Below are 20,321 nucleotides of genomic sequence, written 5' to 3'. Positions count from 1 at the left end.
TCTTTAATGGAGAGCCAACGGAAGTTCATTCTTTACATAAAGATGACATCAGAGAATGTGTCACAGCATTGACTTAAGGACACTTTGTATGTTCAAGTTCTCTACAGAAAAAGTGTACAATTTGTGTTCGTACATAATTCTCATAATGAGGCGCTGGATGTTTGTGCTGAAAGCAAAGATAACCCATGGCGTTAGTTTATGTCATGGTAATTTGGGCAAGTTTAAAAAGGTGTAAATTTTCGTCTGGACCATATTTTTGTAATAAAAAGACATTTCAAGCAATAATGTGCTGCAGAAGTAAGGGGAAGGGGGCTTATCATATTATGAGCTTGCTCACAGTATCTAGTTTCTGCAGATATGATGTGTTCAAAGTCATTTCAATGTCACAGAATCAGAGAACAAGAAGTTTATAAATCAATTTTGCTGCATAAGAATATAAAAAACTGGTCGGTTCAAAAAGGAGCAAATTTGGTGACCATCTTTATAATAAAAACTTCAGAGTACTTGTATGTACAATCAGAATGATTTTGAACAAACTAATTTGTAGATGACCAATCACAAAATATGAAATTTACGCGTTCCTTTTTTTTTAAATTATTATTATTGAAAAAGGTAGTTGTCTATGATGTCAATAAGCCTGCTCTTTAATAATTTATCTTGAGGTTGTACAAAGTGTTGAAAAGTCATATAATTTGAAGCTATTGATGTTTGAAAAGTTCTTTTAAATTTTCCAAAAGTTCTCTTGAGAACCCTTATTTTATTTACGTCACATCTTGAATAACGTCTGGTTTCTCTTTCACAGCAGTTAATATTTTGGCGGGAATTATGGATAGGTGCTTGGTTGAACATTTACTGGATCATGCAAATATATCTTTGATAGTTTGAGTGAAGTGCAACATATTTTCAGTTTGTCTTCAGGACAAACCCTAACAAAAAAATACTATAGTAAACTATAGTTAACTATAGTTTACTATTGTTAACTATAGTACCAAAGTAAAAACTTTGGAATTTTGATTTACTATAGTGAAAACTTTGGAACTTTGAATATTGCATTTTAATTAACTACTTTGTATATTTAAATAAAGATGTACAACAAAAACCAGCCCCAACCAACCCAATATCCGACCACTCCCCTAGAACGGCTAAATAATCAAAAAAATATTATAAAAATACATAAGTTGTTAAACATGAAAAAACTTTGAAACTTTGATTAAGTATAGGGAAAACTTTGAAACTTTGATTTACTATAGTGAAAACTTTGGAACTTTGATTTACTATAGTGAAAACTTTGAAACTTTGATTTACTATAGTGAAAACTTTGGAACTTTGATTTACTATAGTAAAAACTTTGGAACTTTGATTTACTATAGTGAAAACTTTGGAACTTTGATTTACTATAGTGAAAACTTTGGAACTTTGATTTACTATAGTTTACTATAGTAAACTATAGTTAACTATAGTTTACTATAGTATTTTTTTTGTTAGGGAAAACAAAAAAACCAAAACAAAAGAAAAGAAAAGAAACGCAGCTGATACCAATATGCTACAAGTACTATATCCAGCTACATTTTGGCATATCAACGACATACAAAAAATATCAAGGACATATGATTCTTAAGTATTAATGTTTTTATAAAAGTATCGAGTTAAATATTCTCTGCCTGGCTAAAAGGTGCCATATCGCTCTCACTTAAATTTCATCCAAATTGTTGGAGGAAAATTTTGGTATACATTTGTTTTGTTACCAGTGTATTTCTAGTTGAAACACGTTTCTGTTATTGTGTCTCCTCTTGGATAAAAAAAAAAATATTCCAACATTGATCATGTCAAAGGTTATGCATTAATTTTTTCCTCTCTCTCTCTCTCTGAGAATTTTCATTTCGGTACCAAGAATTGTGTTTCGATACATGTTAGTCATTGAACTTCCTTCTATAAGCAAATTTTTAGTACTAAATGTCGTCACCAAATTGTTTTGATATACCTCTAAAAATTGGTTCCTATATAAATCTATACCAAAAAAGTCTACCATTTCCAATGTTTTGGTGAGCAGTCATAAAAAAATCAATGTTTGACCGCAGAGTGAGATATTGGACCTGTCGATGAGATATTGGACTTCTTACGTCACACTGTGGGCGGGATCAGCTATAACGTACTAGTATTTGCATACGTTGGTGTTCGACAGTGACAGAATTGACCGAGTTTTACCGCAATGCTGGTAAAAGAAATTTACATCATGGAGGCCAGCACGAGATACATTTGTCAAAAAATAAAATAAAAGTTATAACAAAGTATTTATTGTCTGTGTTCTCGGGCAAAATGCGGTTTGTCGACCCTCGAACCAATGCAAACTGTTTGTCTTGGGTCCGACAAAACCAATGTTGCCCTCGAACTCAGTCGATAAATGTATAACATAGAATACTGCAACTGATTTTAGAGCTAGTCTATTCCAAGTATCTATAAATATTGGTCAAACTTGCATGGAAGACACCATAAGCTAAGACTATCAATCATGATTAGGTCACCAATGACTGAATATTCACAGACCGTTTTTTTCATTTTTCAATTTTTGTTCAATCTCATCACGTCGGTCTCACTTAACCCTGAGTAGTAGTGACACAGGAAGTAACTGTTGCAAGGTGGTTTATCAAGCGCCAATCCATGATTGATTTTGTGGTGGTTGTCATATCTTAGTGGCGACTTTCCACAAAATCTAGGTGAATATTTTCGTTTTCATAAAGTCTTCATATAAGGACTTTTTCTGGTGACCATATAACAGTAAATAAATATTTCGGATTCTTGGTGTTTCATTTGGTTCTTCTCCATTCTTGTTTGTCCAATATAATTTTTTGTTCTTATTTTACTCTCTGCATCTTGTTGGCAGGGTAACTTTGTGTTATCATTTCATCTGTATCACTCTGTTATACATGTTTGACATGGTGTATATTGTATATTTACTTACTGAGGTCATTTGGCAATCGTCTGGCAAAGTCACTGCTGAAGTCAGAAGCCTTGTAAATAGTGTCAAGTATTTTCAAGAAAGCATTTGTTGAGCTGCCACTCTTTGCTAAAAACTGACTTGAGTCCACATCGTGACAGGATTTCTAGAAGTTTGGCAAGTATTGGTGTCAGGAAAATTGGGCTCAGGTCTTTCTTAGAATTAATCACTTGAGATATATTAGAAACTGGGACAAGATAGACTTTTTCATCATGAAGGGACATTCCCTCCCTTAAGGAGCTGTTTAAAATGGCACAGACAACTTTTGAGATTGCTTTGAATACCAGGGTATGGTACTAACGAAAGTTCTTTTAAATACAGTTTGGGATACCATTAGGTCTTACAGCTTTCTTTGAGTTGATGCTTCTTAGCTGCTATTATAAGAGTGCTAGTATTTGGTAGTAAGTTTAACACGACTGGTTCCTGGATTTCTGAGAGTGGGACAAAGTACTTTGATACGGACACAAATGTTTTGTTTATGTAATCAGCAAGTAAATGGATGTTAGGGGAAAACTAAAAAGGAGGGGGCTGTAAAAGAGAAACTTCAGACGTACTGTTCTACAGCATATTCCAGAAATGGTGTAAATCAAATGTGGATTCTCAAAAAAATCCGAAGAACTTTTAGAAGATTTAAAATATTTTTTTTCAAAAGTTAGTAACATCGAAACGTACGATTTTTCTACACTTTATACAACCATTCCTCATGATAAATTAAAAACTAGGTTTTTTTATATCATAGACAACTACTTCTTCAATAAAATGGAACTCGGAGATTTTCACATCTTGTGATTGGTCATCTACAAAATTACCTTTGTAAAGATCACTCTGATTGTATTCGTAAGTACTCTAAAGTTGAAGGGTTGTTCAATAAGTAATGCAAAAGGTCATCAAATATAAGAAAAGCACAATAAGCAGTTTCTTAATATATCTAATCCTTCAAAATATCCCCTGTTAACCTTTACACATGTCCCAAGTCTCTTTACCCATTACCGGAACACCTCAGCATACTCTTTTTTGGGGGTAACCCAAAGGAAACTGATGGATAGCACTCCCCATGACAGATTTAAAATAGTAGCGTCTTCCTTTGATGGCTTTTGGAATAATGACCGAGATCTAGCAAATACGGGGGACGCTAAACTTTCTTCAAAATTTCCTTTCCATCTTTACATTTGAACTTTCCTTGCAGAAAACCTGTTCATCTTTTCTCATTACAATTTTAACATAAAAGCTACCATTGATGGCCCTTCCTTTGAGTGTAGGTGCATGTATCACTTGACCTCTCAAGTAAAAAGAAAAACCCATATATAACTTGTGTGGAGCTATTGCTTCTCTTTGCAATAATAGGATGACAACTTCCTCTCTCATTCCAATTTTTATTATTGACCTTCTATTTGGGCTATAAATAGTGCACCCATGTTTCGTCATCCATCACGCAGGTTTATCCTACCATGTTTATTTTTTAACAGACCCTTGGCACATTTAACCGTTTTTTCTTGTAAGCATCTGTAAAGAAATAATACAATTTTCTGACAGAAATACATGTAGTTTTTTTTTTAGATTTATTTCCTCCTTCAGAACTCTTATCAACTGTTGAGATGATGAAATGTTTAGTGTCTAAGCAACGTCTCTCGCTGTAAATCTGGCATTTTCAGCTATCATATTGCTCACAGCATCGATATTTTTTGGTCTCAGTTTGATTGCATGGCCGTAGGAACCAAGGGCACGGGGGGGGGGGGGGGTGCCCCCCCAATAATTTTGCCGATATATAGATTACTATAGTAAACATAGATACTATATAGATACTATATGCTCGTGCCCCCTTAATAAAAACGTCTGATGACTTTTTTTTTTTGCTTGTCGGGAAATTTTTGGTAGTGCTTCCTAAACTGTCAACTGAAAAATGTATGGCTGTGCCCCCCCCCCCAACTGAAATTGCTTCCTACGGGCCTGGATTGCGATCTTTTAAATCCCCCTTTCCACTTTTGAATTTTATTATCCACCTGAATACCGTATTGTGAGAAGACTAGCCTTTCCAGATAACCATAGCTTCATTTGGTTTCTTCAGCGATTTTGCAAAGAACCGCATTTTTCACCCAAGCCCTCATTTTTACCTTCTTGGCAGAGACCTTTATAAAACAGTTTATGGCCAAGGTTAAAGTCTTCCAAAGTAGGTCAAACTCCAAGGTCAAGGTCAAAGGGCAAAAAGTTGTTGGCATCCAAAGGAAGATCTTGTCAAAAGGATTACATATGTAAAGTATGAAAGCCCTAACACCAACCGTTCAAATGTTATGACCAAGGTTATAGTTTTTTCAAATGAAGGTCAAACTCCTAGGTCAAGGTCAAAAGGTCAAAGTTTTTGGTATCCAAAAGAAGGACTTGTCACAAAGATTACACATGTGAAGTATGAAAGCCCTTACACCAACCGTTCAAAAGTTATGGACAAGGTTAACATTTTCCAAAAGTAGGTCAAACTCCTAGGTCAAGGTCAAAGGGTCAAAGTTGTTGGTATCCAAAAGAAGGACTTGACACAAGGATTACACATGTGAAGTATGAAAGCCCTAGCACCAACTGTTCAAAAGTTATGACTAAGGTTAAAGTTGGGTAAAACTTTGTAAAACTGGGTCAAACTCCAAGGTCAAATATGATGGTACCCAAAGAAAGGTCTTGTCATAAGGAATACACATGTGAACTATGAAAGCCATAGCTCCAACCAATCAAAAGTTATGGGCAATGTTAAAGTTTCTGCGGACAAACAGATAAACAGACAAACAGACAGACAGATGGACAGGGCAAAAACTATATACCCCCGAATCTTTGATACGGGGGCATAATAAAATTAACTGCTTCAACATTTATTATTATAAATCGTATGTTGTATTACTTATTGAACGACCTTCGTATTGAAAGGATCCTGTAGCTCCTCATTCACAACATCTATGTAGTTGTTCGAGACCAACTAACAAACTGTTGAAATTCGATGGCACTAATTGTAATCTTTCAACAAACTGGTGAAATTTGGGAACAAATTGTGCTCCTTTATTAGCCGACTTGTTTGTATATTCCTATGAAGCAGAATAGTTACTTCAATTCATATGTTGACTCGATTTATCCCAGTGAACTCAAAATTAAAGACACCAAAGAGTCTGCCACATGTTTCATATTTCGATGTTTTAATGACTATAGACGACAAGGGCCAACTAACAACTCAATTGTTTGACAAACGAGATGGTTTTAGCTTTTCCATCATCAACATTCCTTGTTTCTGCATATGGTGTTTATGTCTCCTAACTTATTCGATAATCAAGAACTCTGAGTATGATCAATTTTTAAACCAAGGCAGGCTATTGACAGATAAGATGATGTTGCAGGAATTTCTACAACTTTGTTAAAAGTCAGCATTTCGTAAATTCTATGGTTGTTATAATGACCTTGTTAGCAATCATAATCTATCATTGGGTCGTATTTTGACTGACATATTTCATACCAATTGTTAAGCCTTTGTTTTTATACTATATTTGATTATGGAATATTCCATCTACCTGATCAATACATAGGGCTCACAATGGGTGTGATCATTGACAGGGAATACTTACTTTTAGTTTTTCACTTTATTTACATATATTGCTTGAAAAAGATTCATTTACGTTTTGAATTAAATATATATTAAATTTGACGTCCTTACTTATCTATTATACTAAGTCGGATTAGATTTCGTATCTAATATATAATTCTGTTAAAAATTATTCTTAATGTTTGAAATCCAATATTACACGGTCACAAGTGGCAATAGTGGTTCAATGTAAATGCATGAATATTGTTCATCACTCGAGACTGCAATGTTTTCAGTTTACCTTTTGTTGTTATTCTTTTGTTTTGAAAAATATTAACTCGCTTTGACATTGTCGCAGACCTGGCACGATAACCGAACGTCTATCTACTTGAAATTGAAACTCTGTTAGAGAAGTGGAAACAATTTGGACATTTTTAATTTTTTTCCCCACGATGTATCAGCTAATGTCAGCAAGGAAAGACTGTAGACTTTTTATGATATTAAAATACTTTATTATTACTTCTTTTCAATTTAATTGAGAATCTTGGAGAATTGATTTCATCAGATTTTTTTTCGTGTGTCCTAATCTATAAACATCTCTCTCTCTCTCTCTCTAGGAAGGTACTACGCCCTGCATGCATGTCTAAATCCGCGTTTTTCGGTTCTACATTGAATCTAATTTAAAAACACTCTTTACTAGTTTTCTAGTAATCGTCTTCTAACTCATCAATAATTTCTCTGTCTCTTAAAGTGTATTTCATCTCACATTTTTACAGCGGAAATACTATTTCATGATTTTCTTTGTCCAAGTTACTTATAGTAGGTAGTGTTTATAACCTATTCGATTTTTTAAAAGTATCCCCAAAAATATAATTTTTCATGGAGATATATGCCATGTTGAGAGTGATTTTGGAATCAGTGATCAATCAGGCGCGTAGCTGCCTATACGCAAATACGCAAGTGCGTACACATCATTTTCAGAAAAAAAAAAGAGAAAAAAAGATAAGAAAAATGAGAGAATTATTCGGAGAAAAAAAATCTCAGTACCATCCAACAAATATCCGTGTTTCAAATTATTCTGTGTCATACAGTGTCGATCTAAATTTTAAATTATTATGGCTGTATGATAAAATTTGAAATCTTTTATTTAATAACTCTCAAATCCAAATAAATCATTCATTATTTTGTCAAATTTAATTTAATTTTTTGAATTAAATTTCAGCCACATCGTTGAATGCTATGATCTACTAGTATGATTTACAATACGATATTTTTTTTGTTCACAATTAAAATTTCGTATACGTGTTTTTAAACGTTAAGAATGATTATATGATACCAATTAATATATCGGTTAAATTTTTAGCCTCAATTATATGTACAATAAGTTTCCATGGAATATTAATTTTCGGTAAAGCAATAAATATTACTATGTCTTTTATTTCCTAAACAAAAACTAAATGGCATAATTTTTATATTTCAAGAAAATGAATGAAATATTTGGTAAAACTCCGGAGCTTCTGGGTCCTCACCAGCAGTCACGTAGTATCAGGGGAGCTACTTATTCCCAAAACTTAACCTTTTACTATTGAAAATGTACATTGAAAGGGTGGACCCCCACTGTTTGTTGCTCCATTGTTAAATCATGGTAATTTGGTAATGTATTAATAAAAATTTGGTTTGTGAAAGATGGACACCCCCTCCCCCCTTCAACAAACACACATACACAAGAAATAGGACTTCGAATTTTGACAATCTTCCTTTTTCGTCCTTGCTTGACAAAATTTTTAAAGTTGTTTTCCTGGCTGGCAAAAGCTATATTACGTGCCTGACCAGAACCCTTAAACACTTCGGGGGGGGGGGGGGGCTCAAGACCTCCCGGCCCCCATCCAACCCCCTGCCGTTCTCTGCGTACACATCATTTCTATTCTGGCTACGCGCCTGTCAATAAATCTGTTTTCACCCAGTCCCCCCCCCCCCCCCCCCCAATATGTAAAATTCACATACCAGTATTACACAGCAACAGATTATTTCTTTAATGCATAATATGAATAGCAGAATGTTTTAACGTCGAGATTCAACATTTAATAGTTTTAACTTTGTGTATAAGATAGTTAAAGGCCCTTTCATAATTGGCGCACGAGCACTTTACAACACTTTGCGATCGGAATGTTTTAGCTTCGCACGAGCTCTCGCATACGTTGCACGATGTCTCGCATTAGTTGCATGCGTTTTAGTGGTCGCATCAAGTCTCCTCAAAATAGTAGACATGCACACTATTCAGACGCGACCGAATGCGATCAAAATTATCGCAATGCAGCGCACGAACATTAGTACGAACGTCTTACAACGTTTTATCTTCTCGCAAGAGTGATGCACGATTTTTAAAGGTCGTAAGATGAATCGCAGCTGTCTATGCTTGTGTTTTGCGAATATGAGACTGTTGCTCAACGTCTCTCGTGTAATCTTGCAACGTTTTACTATCATTGCATAATTTATCAGCCTCAATTTGTCATGCTTTGGCACTAGTATATATAAATTGTATGAGCATCTTCTCTCACATTCAACTATACATGTATCAACTGAAGGGCTTCGGAAACGGCCGGTTCATATACCCCCTCTGACTCGCACGAGCATTCGTACCATGGAACGCATGAGCGCGCGAGCGCCGAACGTCCAATCGCATTGGCGCACGTTCAATCGTCCAATTACCTGATCACTCGCGCGATCCGATCGCATTATCTTTCAACACTCGCTTTCAATGTACAACAGTCGCATATAGACGCAAGATATATCGCAAGATTTAATGCACAACGGTCGGTTTAGATGGTGCAAATTTCGTACGAATACTTTTTCATATGCGATTATTTTGGCAACAGTTTACGATCCAAATCAAAAATTTTCTGTCGCACGAATATTTTGTCGCTTATGATCGTGCGCCAATTTTGAAAGGGCCTTAAGACATACTTAAGTCACCTCTACCGGCCGCCTAAGTTTTGCTAAGATTGTCAAATCTTAGCATGCTTCTAGGTACGGTCTTAAGTCTAAGACTGTACTTAAGTCCTACTTAAGCATGGTCTTATACTTAAGTACCCTTTATGTTACGACCCCCAGATCCTACCTCTGGAATTTCCAGGGGTCAGTGTTTTATGCCCTGTTCACAGACTTGTATTGCTTGTATTTTTTTTTAAGATTAATCAGTTTGTTATCTTCACCTTTTCGCAAAATCAGTGAACAATAAATAAGGACATTGTAGGAGCAGAAAAATTACCTGATTTTAGTCTAATCACATGATCATGTGCCATCAGCAATTAATATATATTCAAAGAAAAATTATTTCATTTCTTCTTGAATTGAAATCTAGTATACTAACAAGGGTAGTTCATGAATTTATAAATCATTGAAGTTCAGACTGATTTACATTTTTATATCTTTCAGTTGATATTAATCATCAAACTTCTTCAATTTTGACACATTTTTGTCAATGTAGAACTTCTTTCCTTCTGATGGTGGTTTCTCAAACCCCAGACCCAACCCTCGGTTCTTGTTGAAGGTCATGGCTTTTCCATAATGGTCTTCCATGCTCTTCATATAAACACCTTCCTGCTTCTGGGTCATGGCCACATTACCATATTTCCCCTCTAAGGCAGACAAAGGAGATTTCTCACTTTTGGCTGCTTTAAATCCTCCCAGCAGTCTTAAGAACTTATTCTGTCTCTGCTCATCCCCCAGTGAGGCTGTAGTCCACTGACCAGAGTAAGCTGTTTCAGAGTTTTGGAGACCTGCCCTTTCTCCATTCATAACTTTAACATCATTGTCTTTAGATTTTTTAGTAACTGGTTCTTCATCAGTATCCAATTTTTCCCTCTTATTTTTCTTTCTTTTCTTGATTTTGGGGCTCTCTGATTTATCTCTAGCAAGCCTTTCTGCCTCAATATAGCCAGTTGCCTCTTTAACATTATCATCCTCTTTGTGCTCAACATCCTTGTTGTGTTTCTTTTTCTTTTTTCTTTTCTCATGAATTACACTGAGGTCGACAATTTCCTTCTCCTGCACAGACTGTTCAAGTTTTTCCTTGCTTCTTTTTTTACTTCTCTTACAACTCAGGTCAATATCTGTCTCCCCATTTGTCTCTGATAGATCAGTTTTACTGTGGTCCATTTTTGATTTCTTTTTCTTCTTTGATTTTTTGGTTAAAACATCCTCTGAGTCGGTATTATTTGCTTCCTCTTTTTTCTTGTCATCTGTCTGTGTTTCACTCAATTTCTTTCTTTTCTTCTTTAATGAAACACACTCTTTTTCTTCATATGCATTTGATTCAGATACTAAACTCTTCGATCCATCTTTCTCCATTTTTCTCTTCTTTTTCTTTTTCCATGACCTCTTTGTGTGAATTTCCAAACCAGAATCTACATTTGCCTTCTTATCTAGATCTGTTTGTTTTATTGTATCTTTTTCCTTTTTGTTGTCATCTGATACTGAATTTAAATCAATACTTGTCATCTCTTCCACCTGTTTCTTCTTCTTTTTCCCATGCTTCTTCCTTTTTTTCTGGCTACCATGTGATTCCTCTCCTGTCATTTCTTCTGTCCCTTTGTTATCCTCACATTTCTTCTCTTGTTGGGAATCTAATGTTACAAAAATTAAATCATTACTCTGCAGCAATAATTACAATTTACATTACATATTGAGAGACTTCTGCATATCACATACATTTTGCATGACTTCATTTCCAAGTCAATATTAGAATTTCATTTATTCATAATATTTATTGTTCATGTATTCTCTGTATGGTAATTCATTAATTTTCATGACTTTACAATCTTGTGGAAAGGCATTAAATAAAGTTCTAAGTAATAAGAATTTATTATTTAATGATGTATGCCATATAATTCATTGAAATCATTTTTTACATCAGATTTACAATAAAATTTTGGAGAGCATAGACGTTATAATCAGGTCCAACACAATCTCTTGATTAAGCTATATAGCTTGAATTGGTGCAGTGATTGCATGAATTCAACTTTGAACTCTTTAGAAAACAATGCATGTAAAAAGCGCTCATCAAATTGCATCTTCTTGAGAGACTTTGTACTCAAAGTTCTAAAAGTTTTGGAGCTATATAACGCAATTGATTTGTGACCACACTGTTACTTCTTGAATGAAATACTAGTATATAAAGGAGGTCAATTCTGGTCAGCAAAATAATTGTTGGTAATAATTTAATTGAGCACAATGTGAAGCAATCATACTTATATATCCAGGCCTCAAAGCACACAAGGTGTGCAGTTATCCAACAATGGAAATTAATCTTTTGCTTAAAAGTAACCAAAAGCTGCAATGTTGAAACTATCTTTGACTCCGGTAAATGCTTTTTTGATAGTCTATAGTTCATACATGAATAGTCAATACTTGCAACTTTTGTCGATCTGTTTAATTTCTTACAAAAACATTTTTATGAGAAACGGCATATTTAGGGCTTTACCAAGCTATTGTGAATAGCACAATAAAGCTATATAGCTAATTCAAGCTATATAGCTAAATCAAGACAAAGTGCTGGACCGGATAATTATTATAAAGCTGTTATATTTATATCATTTGGCTTTTATATCAAAAGGATATCATAATTTAACTAACTAGAATGGTGAGTATCTTTGAACTAAAGTTATCCTACTTTTATGTTTCTTAGCTCTGTCCTTTTCCTTCTTGCGCTTCTTCCTTACAATAAAAGAAAAAAAAATTATAATAAAAAATAGTAAAGGATGACACTACAAATACACAACCTGTATACATCGGTAAGCAGCTGCCAGCGGATAGAACAATGTGATATGTAGTGACAAATTACAAATACCTGCAGAGGCTGGAGTGTTCTGTCCGTGTTTTATCCATTTAGGGCCTAACCCAATTTTTTGCAGGACAACTTCCCAACTGGTAAAACAAATTTACATCTAGCAATCATAAGTGCTTGAGGACAGGACCCCCCCCCCCCCTCAATATAGACCCCCGGGCCTTTTCGACTTTTTTTTCATAAACTATCTTTTAGTAACATATTTGTGATATAATCCATACAATCAGCCCGAAAAATTACGAAAAACAAACATTTTATAAAAATTCGTCACTCTATATTTTTTATTATATATAGAGTGACGAATTTTTATAAAATGTTTGTTTTTCGTAATTTTTCGGGCTGATTGTATGGATTATATCACAAATATGTTACTAAAAGATAGTTTATGAAAAAAAAAGTCGAAAAGGCCCGGGGGTCTATATTGAGGGGGGGGGGGGGGGTTTCCTGTCCTCAAGCACCTATGATTCTGGTGGAAACTTAAAAAACAAGTAAATGGATATTATTTACAATTCGAATTTCCTCTAGAGCTCCCACACTTGCACAGCAAATTGAATCCTGAACCCGATGTATTTTCTTATAATAAAATTCCGATCCCGATCGTACTTGAACTGATTTAATTGCAAACTTCCGTAGAAGGGGGAATATCGCGCTAAATTTTGAGTAATTTATGCATGTTTACAGAATCTGATACCATTTTATTTGGATGCCTCAGACCTCCTATGCTTTATGCACACATTGCTCTGTTATGGGAAAGTCAATGGTTTTCAATTGCAAAGTCTTTCCTTTTATCACTGGCACTTGCAGCTGTCCAGGTTCTTGTTGTTCAAGTTGATCGTCATATCAATTAAGTTTAAATACTCTTACATGGGGGGGGGGGGTAAGATTAACATTTTTGAGAATAAAACTATGTTTTTTGTACCGTAAAGACTTTGGAAATGAAATCATTGATAAAGCCATTACAGAAATCTATTTGGCATGCAAACAATTTCCAGAAGTACAAATTATAGATGAATTTTTGCCCACAGAAAGCATGTATTATGATAAAATTCATCTGAACATGAAGGTGGGTTTACCAGCTATAGTTAAACACTTAAAGGAAGCCCTTGGCATAAAGACAGTATCCCAAGCTCTATCGGCAACTCTGAAATCTCTAACAAAGGGACAAATGGAAAGAATTTCTCCTGCTGTTCCCCATTTCGCACCAGTCGGTCATCAGGCCACACCGCCCCCTTGGATCGGCCCATAATCAGTGCCCCCACCTCCAGATTCCTTTTATCTATGGGGTATTAACTTTGTGACTATAACATTAGATATATGGAATCTCCATCAGCTCTTTTTGATAAAATTATATTTGTATTATGTGTAGAAAGCAGTTACATGTAGGGTATAATGAACATTTTTTGAAATTAGGTATGTGGAATGTTGAAGGCCTCACAAGTGAGAAGACCTCTGACCCACAATTTCAAAATATTTTTTCCAATTTTAGCATTATCAGTTTTGTAGAAACCTGGTTGGGTGATATTGATGTTAACAAAGATATTACACTGAATAATTTTCAACTGGTTCACTCTAGCAGTAGGAAAAAACAAAAAAAGGCTAGGCGACATTCAGGAGGAATATGTATTTTTGCAAAGAATTGTATTATAAAAGGAATAATTACACTGAAAAACAGTCATCCAGATATATTATGGATTAAACTTGACCGTAACTATTTTAAACTAAATAGAGATATTTATTTAGCTGCAGTCTACATTTCACCAGAATACTCAGGTGGAAATAACACCGATCTAGAATCAATATATTCATTTTTGCTTAATGACATTGAGAAATATAGTAGATTAGGAAATATAATTATTCAAGGTGACTTCAATGCATACACTAACACCCAACCAGACTTTATTTTGTTTGACATTGATTCTCATCGAGTTAATGATGATGACTTAAATTATCGATATGATAATACATTGTCAAGAAATAATCTTGACCACAAACACACTAACAATAGTGGCAAACTTCTTCTCAACATATGTAAAGAATCTGGATTAAGAATCCTAAATGGTAGAGCGACTGGTGATCTTACTGGTAAACACACCTGCTTCACATATAATGGGAGCAGTCTTGTTGACTATACACTTTCCTCCCAAGACTTGATGAAGTCTGTTGGATATTTTGAAATCCATGAATTTAATTTATTTTCAAACCACTGTCCAATCAGCTGTTCTTTGTTTGTCAATGATTTTTCTGAACAAGAAATTAGCAATGTATGTAAATTAGACCCTTTACCAGGAAAATTTATTTGGACTAAAGAATCTGTTGAAGTGTATTCTAAAAATATCAAGAGTCCAACATTCAGAGCAAGATTTTCTGAATTTATTGATACTGATTATGAAAATAGTGACACAATTGTGAACTCATTTAACACTATATTGCAAGATTGTGCAAAACTTTCAACAAAATATGTGGCAAAAATACCAAAATCCAAATTCCGTAGATGCAACAAAAAACCATGGTTTACTGAGTCATGTACTGATCTTCGAAACACAGTGAAACAATATGAAAAGTTAGTAAATCAATATCCTTTTAATGGTCAATAGAGAAAACTCTTTTACACATACAGGTCTAAATACAGAAGGCTATGCAAACATGAAGAAAAATCATACAAACAAAAATTTGTCATGAAATTAACAACAATCTTGATACCAATCCCAAAACATTTTGGAAAATGTTGCACAAACTAGATAAAATGCAGAATATGCATAACAACTCTCCTGATCTTCCCTGTGATATATTTTATCAGTATTTCAAAACACTGAATACTGCGAATAGCAATCAGAATGATTTCCACAAATTCATTGCAGAACAGTTTAATGTTTTAAAACAGAAACTAGAGAATGATGTTAGTCCCCCTATTACAACTCAAGAAATAATGAATGCCATAAAAATCTAAAACAAGGTAAAAGTACATCCATGGATCTTATTTCAAATGAAATGTTAAAAAAATGGAGGCAGTGTATTACTGAAGCCACTACAAAAGCTGTTCAACTTTATTTTGAACTCAGGGCAATTTCCTACTTTATGGAATGAAAGTATTCTGGTACTCTTACATAAATCTGGTAACAAACTTGATCCTTGTAATTACAGAGGTATATCCATTACATCAAACCTAGGTAAACTTTTTAATCGGATTATTCATTTCAGATTGCTAGATTTTATCAAGGATGCATCACTAATTAGTGAAAATCAAATTGGTTTCAAAGAAAAAAGCAGAACATCAGATCATATTTTTACAATTAAGACTATAACAGATTATTATAAAAACAAAAAGCAAAAGGTTTATGCAGCTTTTATCGATCTCCGTAAAGCATTTGACACTATATGGAGGGTTGGACTTTATTATTAACTTTTGAAATCCAATATACACACCAATATGTTCAATATTATATTTTCTATGTATGAGAATACAAAAACCAAGATAAAGTTTGCTAATGGTCTCAGTAAATCATTCACATCTGAATGTGGTGTTAAGCAAGGTGATATCTTAAGCCCATCTCTCTTCAACATTTTTATTAATGGTATTGTTGATGACCTTAAAACAGGCAATTGTGATCCTGTTCAAATTGGTGAAATCTCTGTAAATTGTCTATTATATGCTGATGATATTGTTTTATTATCTGAAAGTAAAACTGGGTTACAGAATTGTTTGAACATTCTTGAAACATATTGTTCTAATTGGAAACTACTGGTCAATGTTGAGAAGTCTAAAGTCCTTATTTTTTAACTCAAATGGTAAATTTTGCATCAATGAGTTTACATATAATGGAAGTGTTCTTCAAACAGTATCAAAATTTTGTTATCTTGGATTAACCTTGAAATGTAATGGAAATCTGAACTTAGCTATGTCAGTACTTATGGAAAAGGCCAGAAAAGCCTATTTTAAGATTAAGAAAACCATTGGTTTGGATAATCCATGTAAACTTTTGGAAAAACTCTTTGACTCAATTATAACACCAGTTCTTCTTTATTGCTGTGAGATCTGGGGTATTTATAATAACATTGGTGAAAATTCTATAATTGAAAAATTTCACATGAAGTTTATTAAGGAAATTTTAGGAGTACATTGTAAAACTACTAATGCTCCCTGCAGAGCAGATTTAGGTAGACATCCCCTGTAGACAAGAATACATTTTTCAAGTATAAAATTTTGGAACCATCTTATTACTTCCAAGAATACTTGAGGATTTAAAATCTATAAAGCAACAGTCAAAACAAACTCATGGACTAAAAATATTTTTTCAATTTTCAATAAGTTAGGATTTTCATTCATTACCAAAAAAGAAAATTCAATAAAATCACTTCTGAGAAACATTGAAACAAAGAATATCAGATCATTGCTTACAAGAGGAATATGCAAAGATTCATAATTCATCAAAACTAAAATTTTATCAAGTTGTTTTTAATAATTTCAAACGCTGTGGATACACTGATATATTAAAAAAGAAAACAGAGAGATCAATTATTAGCAGGTTGAGACTTAGTGCACATAACCTTGCCATAGAAAAAGGGAGACATTTGTCTATACCCACAGATAAAAGATTTTGTAATATTTGCAACACAGGGGAGATTGAAGATGAATTTCATTTTCTATTCAGCTGCCATAAATACAATAAACATAGGTTAACTTTTGAAAGGAACTTGATGAATTATTTCAAGGAAAAATATCAAATATGTCTTATACTCAAAAAGTTAAGCTTTGCTTTAATAGCCATTGTCCAGAAATACTGAAAATAACACACTCACTTATTAAAAAATGTCTTGTAGCTAGAAATGATTGCATTACATAATTATTATACAAATGATGTATGATTTATAATTATGTATAGCCTCACATTCTATACTAAAATATTGTATATTTATGTATGAACAATTGATGATTCTTATAATGTGTTGTGCCTTTGCCAATTATTGTAATTGTGTTTGTGCCAATAAATATTTGTATTTATTTGTATTTGTATTTGTATAAATATGTAGTGTGATTCATGTTTTTGTAGCTTAGGGAGGTAAGGCATGGACATCTTTTTGCGCTATGTTATATTGGGCTACCCTCACCTCACTCCACCCCCGTCCGCGGGAATTAGGTCAAATATATATATTATGTATAATGTACATGTTTACTCGTTTATGCTGGGGGAGATACTGATTTTTGTATATATACTGATTTAATAACGTTAAATCTCAGACCATCTTTATCTAAACACGCAGAAGTTATAAGATGTCCAAACCACCAAACAGACATTACATTGGTTCTGTTTTTGTTGCTAACCGTGGTAATCCCAAATGTTCTATGCATTGTGTCGGAAAAGTTCAGCTTGTTTTCATCTGTAACTAAAAATCGTTGAATATCTTTAGCAGTTGTACACTGGTATTAATACACGGTATACAATACTTTGATTATATTTTATCGAAATCCAGCCTAATTAACGTAAAGAAGAGCATGTCAAGGAGAACGATCGCTCGACGCTTGGGGACATTTTCTAAATTAAACTAGTAATTCAATCAGAAATATTGATGATTTCATAAAGAATGCCCCTTATTCCCTGAACTGGATATTAAAAAGTATTGATGCAAATTTTAATATGACTGTAGAAGAAACTTGAGTTCTTCACGAGTCGGGTTCTCGAGCGGTAAGGGCTGCCATGTCAGACATAAATTTTATGAAAAATTGTTTGCACTTTAATCTGTATCAGGAGTAAGGTATTTTAAGTATTTCTGCTAAGTTCTTTTGCTGAAGATGGTATTGAAGCGATTTATATTGGGTCTGTGAATTCATTGGTGAATTCATTGCATACGTATGGGTGTATAGTATATCCATAACTATATACTGTGGTTTCATCATTATTCGTTGAACACCAATTTTTGTGGATTTCGTTGTTGAGTCGATCGACGAAATCAAATGTTCATCGATGTTTGGTGTCTCGATTTTGATTTATGATAAACCTTTTGAAAAGCCTATTCCGACTTCCGGTAATGTATGCAAATAACCCCCCCCCCCCGCCTTTCCCAACAGGTTGAATTTATAAACGTATTTTATCATTTTAAGAATATTTCTAAAAAAAAAAAAAAAAAAAAAAAGAAGAAGAAGAAGAAGAGGAAATACTATGAGATAATTATATGCCATTTTTGAGTCAGTATGTTTAAATATTCTGTACAGAGATAAAAAACAACACGTAGATCTGTCAACGAGGTGACTATACTAATCAGTGGTATAACCCCAGATGATGATAATCAGGTGTAAATGTATTGATTTTGTTATTCTCAAACAATCTAACGGTCCAACCCCAATTATAATCTGCACAATGAAAACACAAATTATCGAAAAATAAAAATTTTGGTAGAAAGAATTAAGTATAACTATATACTCTCTCTTTACTACAGGCTACAAAATCACACAAATTATAAACATAATTTAATGATAATGTATCCTTTATTTAGAAACATATTTTTGTTAAACAATGAGATAACAGGTTTGTATGTTGCAGAAGTCCTGCCATCTTAAAGCCCTTCACGGCCTGTTTGTCCATTTTGCATGTTTAAGGTCAGACGACATGTTCCTCAATAATTTATAATTTTTCCCAAGAATTTGTCATTGAAGTATTGCTACTTTAACAAGTTTCCTCATAAAAAATTGAGGACCCTTAACACGCATTTGTGAAGGATATCAGACTGGCAGAGGGTGGTGTTTCCTATTTAATCCTACTTGAAATCAGTTGAACTGTCAATATCACAATTTTTGTTGTATATACTTTCTAAGACAGTTTAGAAATCGCAAGATAATGCTAATATTATGGATATGTTTTTATATATACGAAGCGAAACAAATCAGATATTTGAGGAACGTGTCGCCAGACCTTTAAAGCGAGTATGGATGTGTCTGTCTATATTCAGAGGACAGTCATGGGTGTTCGCATGGATACTGTAAGTTAATGTAAATATAGAGTATGTGCATGGATAAAAAAGGAATTAAGGAAGGGCATTCTTTTTTAGACAAATTTGGGTTTGGATATTTTCGAACGCTTTGACGCGATAAATCTTTTCTATATATATTCCTTACAATATACATGTACACATTGCTTTGTTCCGGTCCAATTAATGCATTTTACTTGAAAAAATAGACGTCTTTACACCTCAAAGTACCTAAGAATTTTGGCTAGACTGCTCTACTTCCGGTTATTGTCTTTGATTATATTTTAATCAGGGTATTTCTGATTGGTCTTAATGTAACACAAAAATCAGGTCTTCAAATAAAAAAATGCAATCTGGAAAATTTGTCAAAGATGTTTAGCTTTTGACAATCTCTTACTGGAGTCGGTGTTAGTCAGGTACCCTTCCAACAATTCCGTTCGCGAACTCTCTACAGTAGTAGAGTTCGCGAACGGAATTCTGGGAAGGGTACCAGAATAGAGTCGTATCAGGGGCGTCGGCAAGTATTTCACATTGGGGAGGCGAACTAGATCGAAAAGGGGGGGGGTCTAACTACTTTTTGTGACATAAACTAAATAATCAAAATTTCTGCAAAAATCTTGATATTAATTTTTCCTTTTAAGTCAATAGCTTAAAAGTATATCCTGATTAAAAAAGAATAATTTAATATGCAACAACAACAAAAAATGCTTTATGAGTTTTAAGTTACATATACTATAAATTAAACAAAACCGGGTCAGTTTTAAATAGCTTGGAGATAGTTTGTTTAAATTTGTTGGGTTTTTTTTTCCCGAAACGTCATAGAAAGAACTTTGAAGGCTTTATGACGAGGTATACGTAAATATTAAAATACATATAATTTTCTACTATTGTGCTCGTATAATGTGTCTTTTTACTTGCCGAAAGAATGCATAATTAAGAAATTAAAATTGAGCAGGGGGATTAATCTTCGT

The 20,321-nt window shown here is 33.7% G+C and overlaps 1 protein-coding gene and 1 pseudogene across 1 annotated transcript; one reads left to right on the top strand and one right to left on the bottom strand.

Moving 5' to 3' along the window:
* Positions 1 to 9,834: 9,834 nt before the first annotated feature.
* LOC133183309 (lysine-rich nucleolar protein 1-like) lies at positions 9,835 to 12,482 on the bottom strand. Its single transcript, XM_061318269.1, has 3 exons — positions 12,394 to 12,482; positions 12,217 to 12,260; positions 9,835 to 11,170 (listed from the first exon to the last, which is right to left on the bottom strand). Exons 1-3 carry the CDS (start codon positions 12,429 to 12,431, stop codon positions 9,987 to 9,989), a joined length of 1,266 nt encoding a protein of 421 aa, XP_061174253.1. The 5' UTR covers positions 12,432 to 12,482; the 3' UTR covers positions 9,835 to 9,986.
* Positions 12,483 to 16,136: 3,654 nt separating this feature from the next.
* LOC133182434 (uncharacterized) lies at positions 16,137 to 17,191 on the top strand (annotated as a pseudogene).
* Positions 17,192 to 20,321: the final 3,130 nt, after the last annotated feature.

Source organism: Saccostrea echinata, unplaced genomic scaffold (genome assembly GCF_033153115.1).
Source record: "Saccostrea echinata isolate AGI-Se365-2 ecotype Australia unplaced genomic scaffold, CSIRO_AGI_Sech_v1 ptg000009l, whole genome shotgun sequence".
Lineage (NCBI taxonomy): Eukaryota > Metazoa > Mollusca > Bivalvia > Ostreida > Ostreidae > Saccostrea > Saccostrea echinata.
Note: the sequence above shows the minus strand (reverse complement) of the source record. Positions and strands in the feature narration are given on the sequence as shown.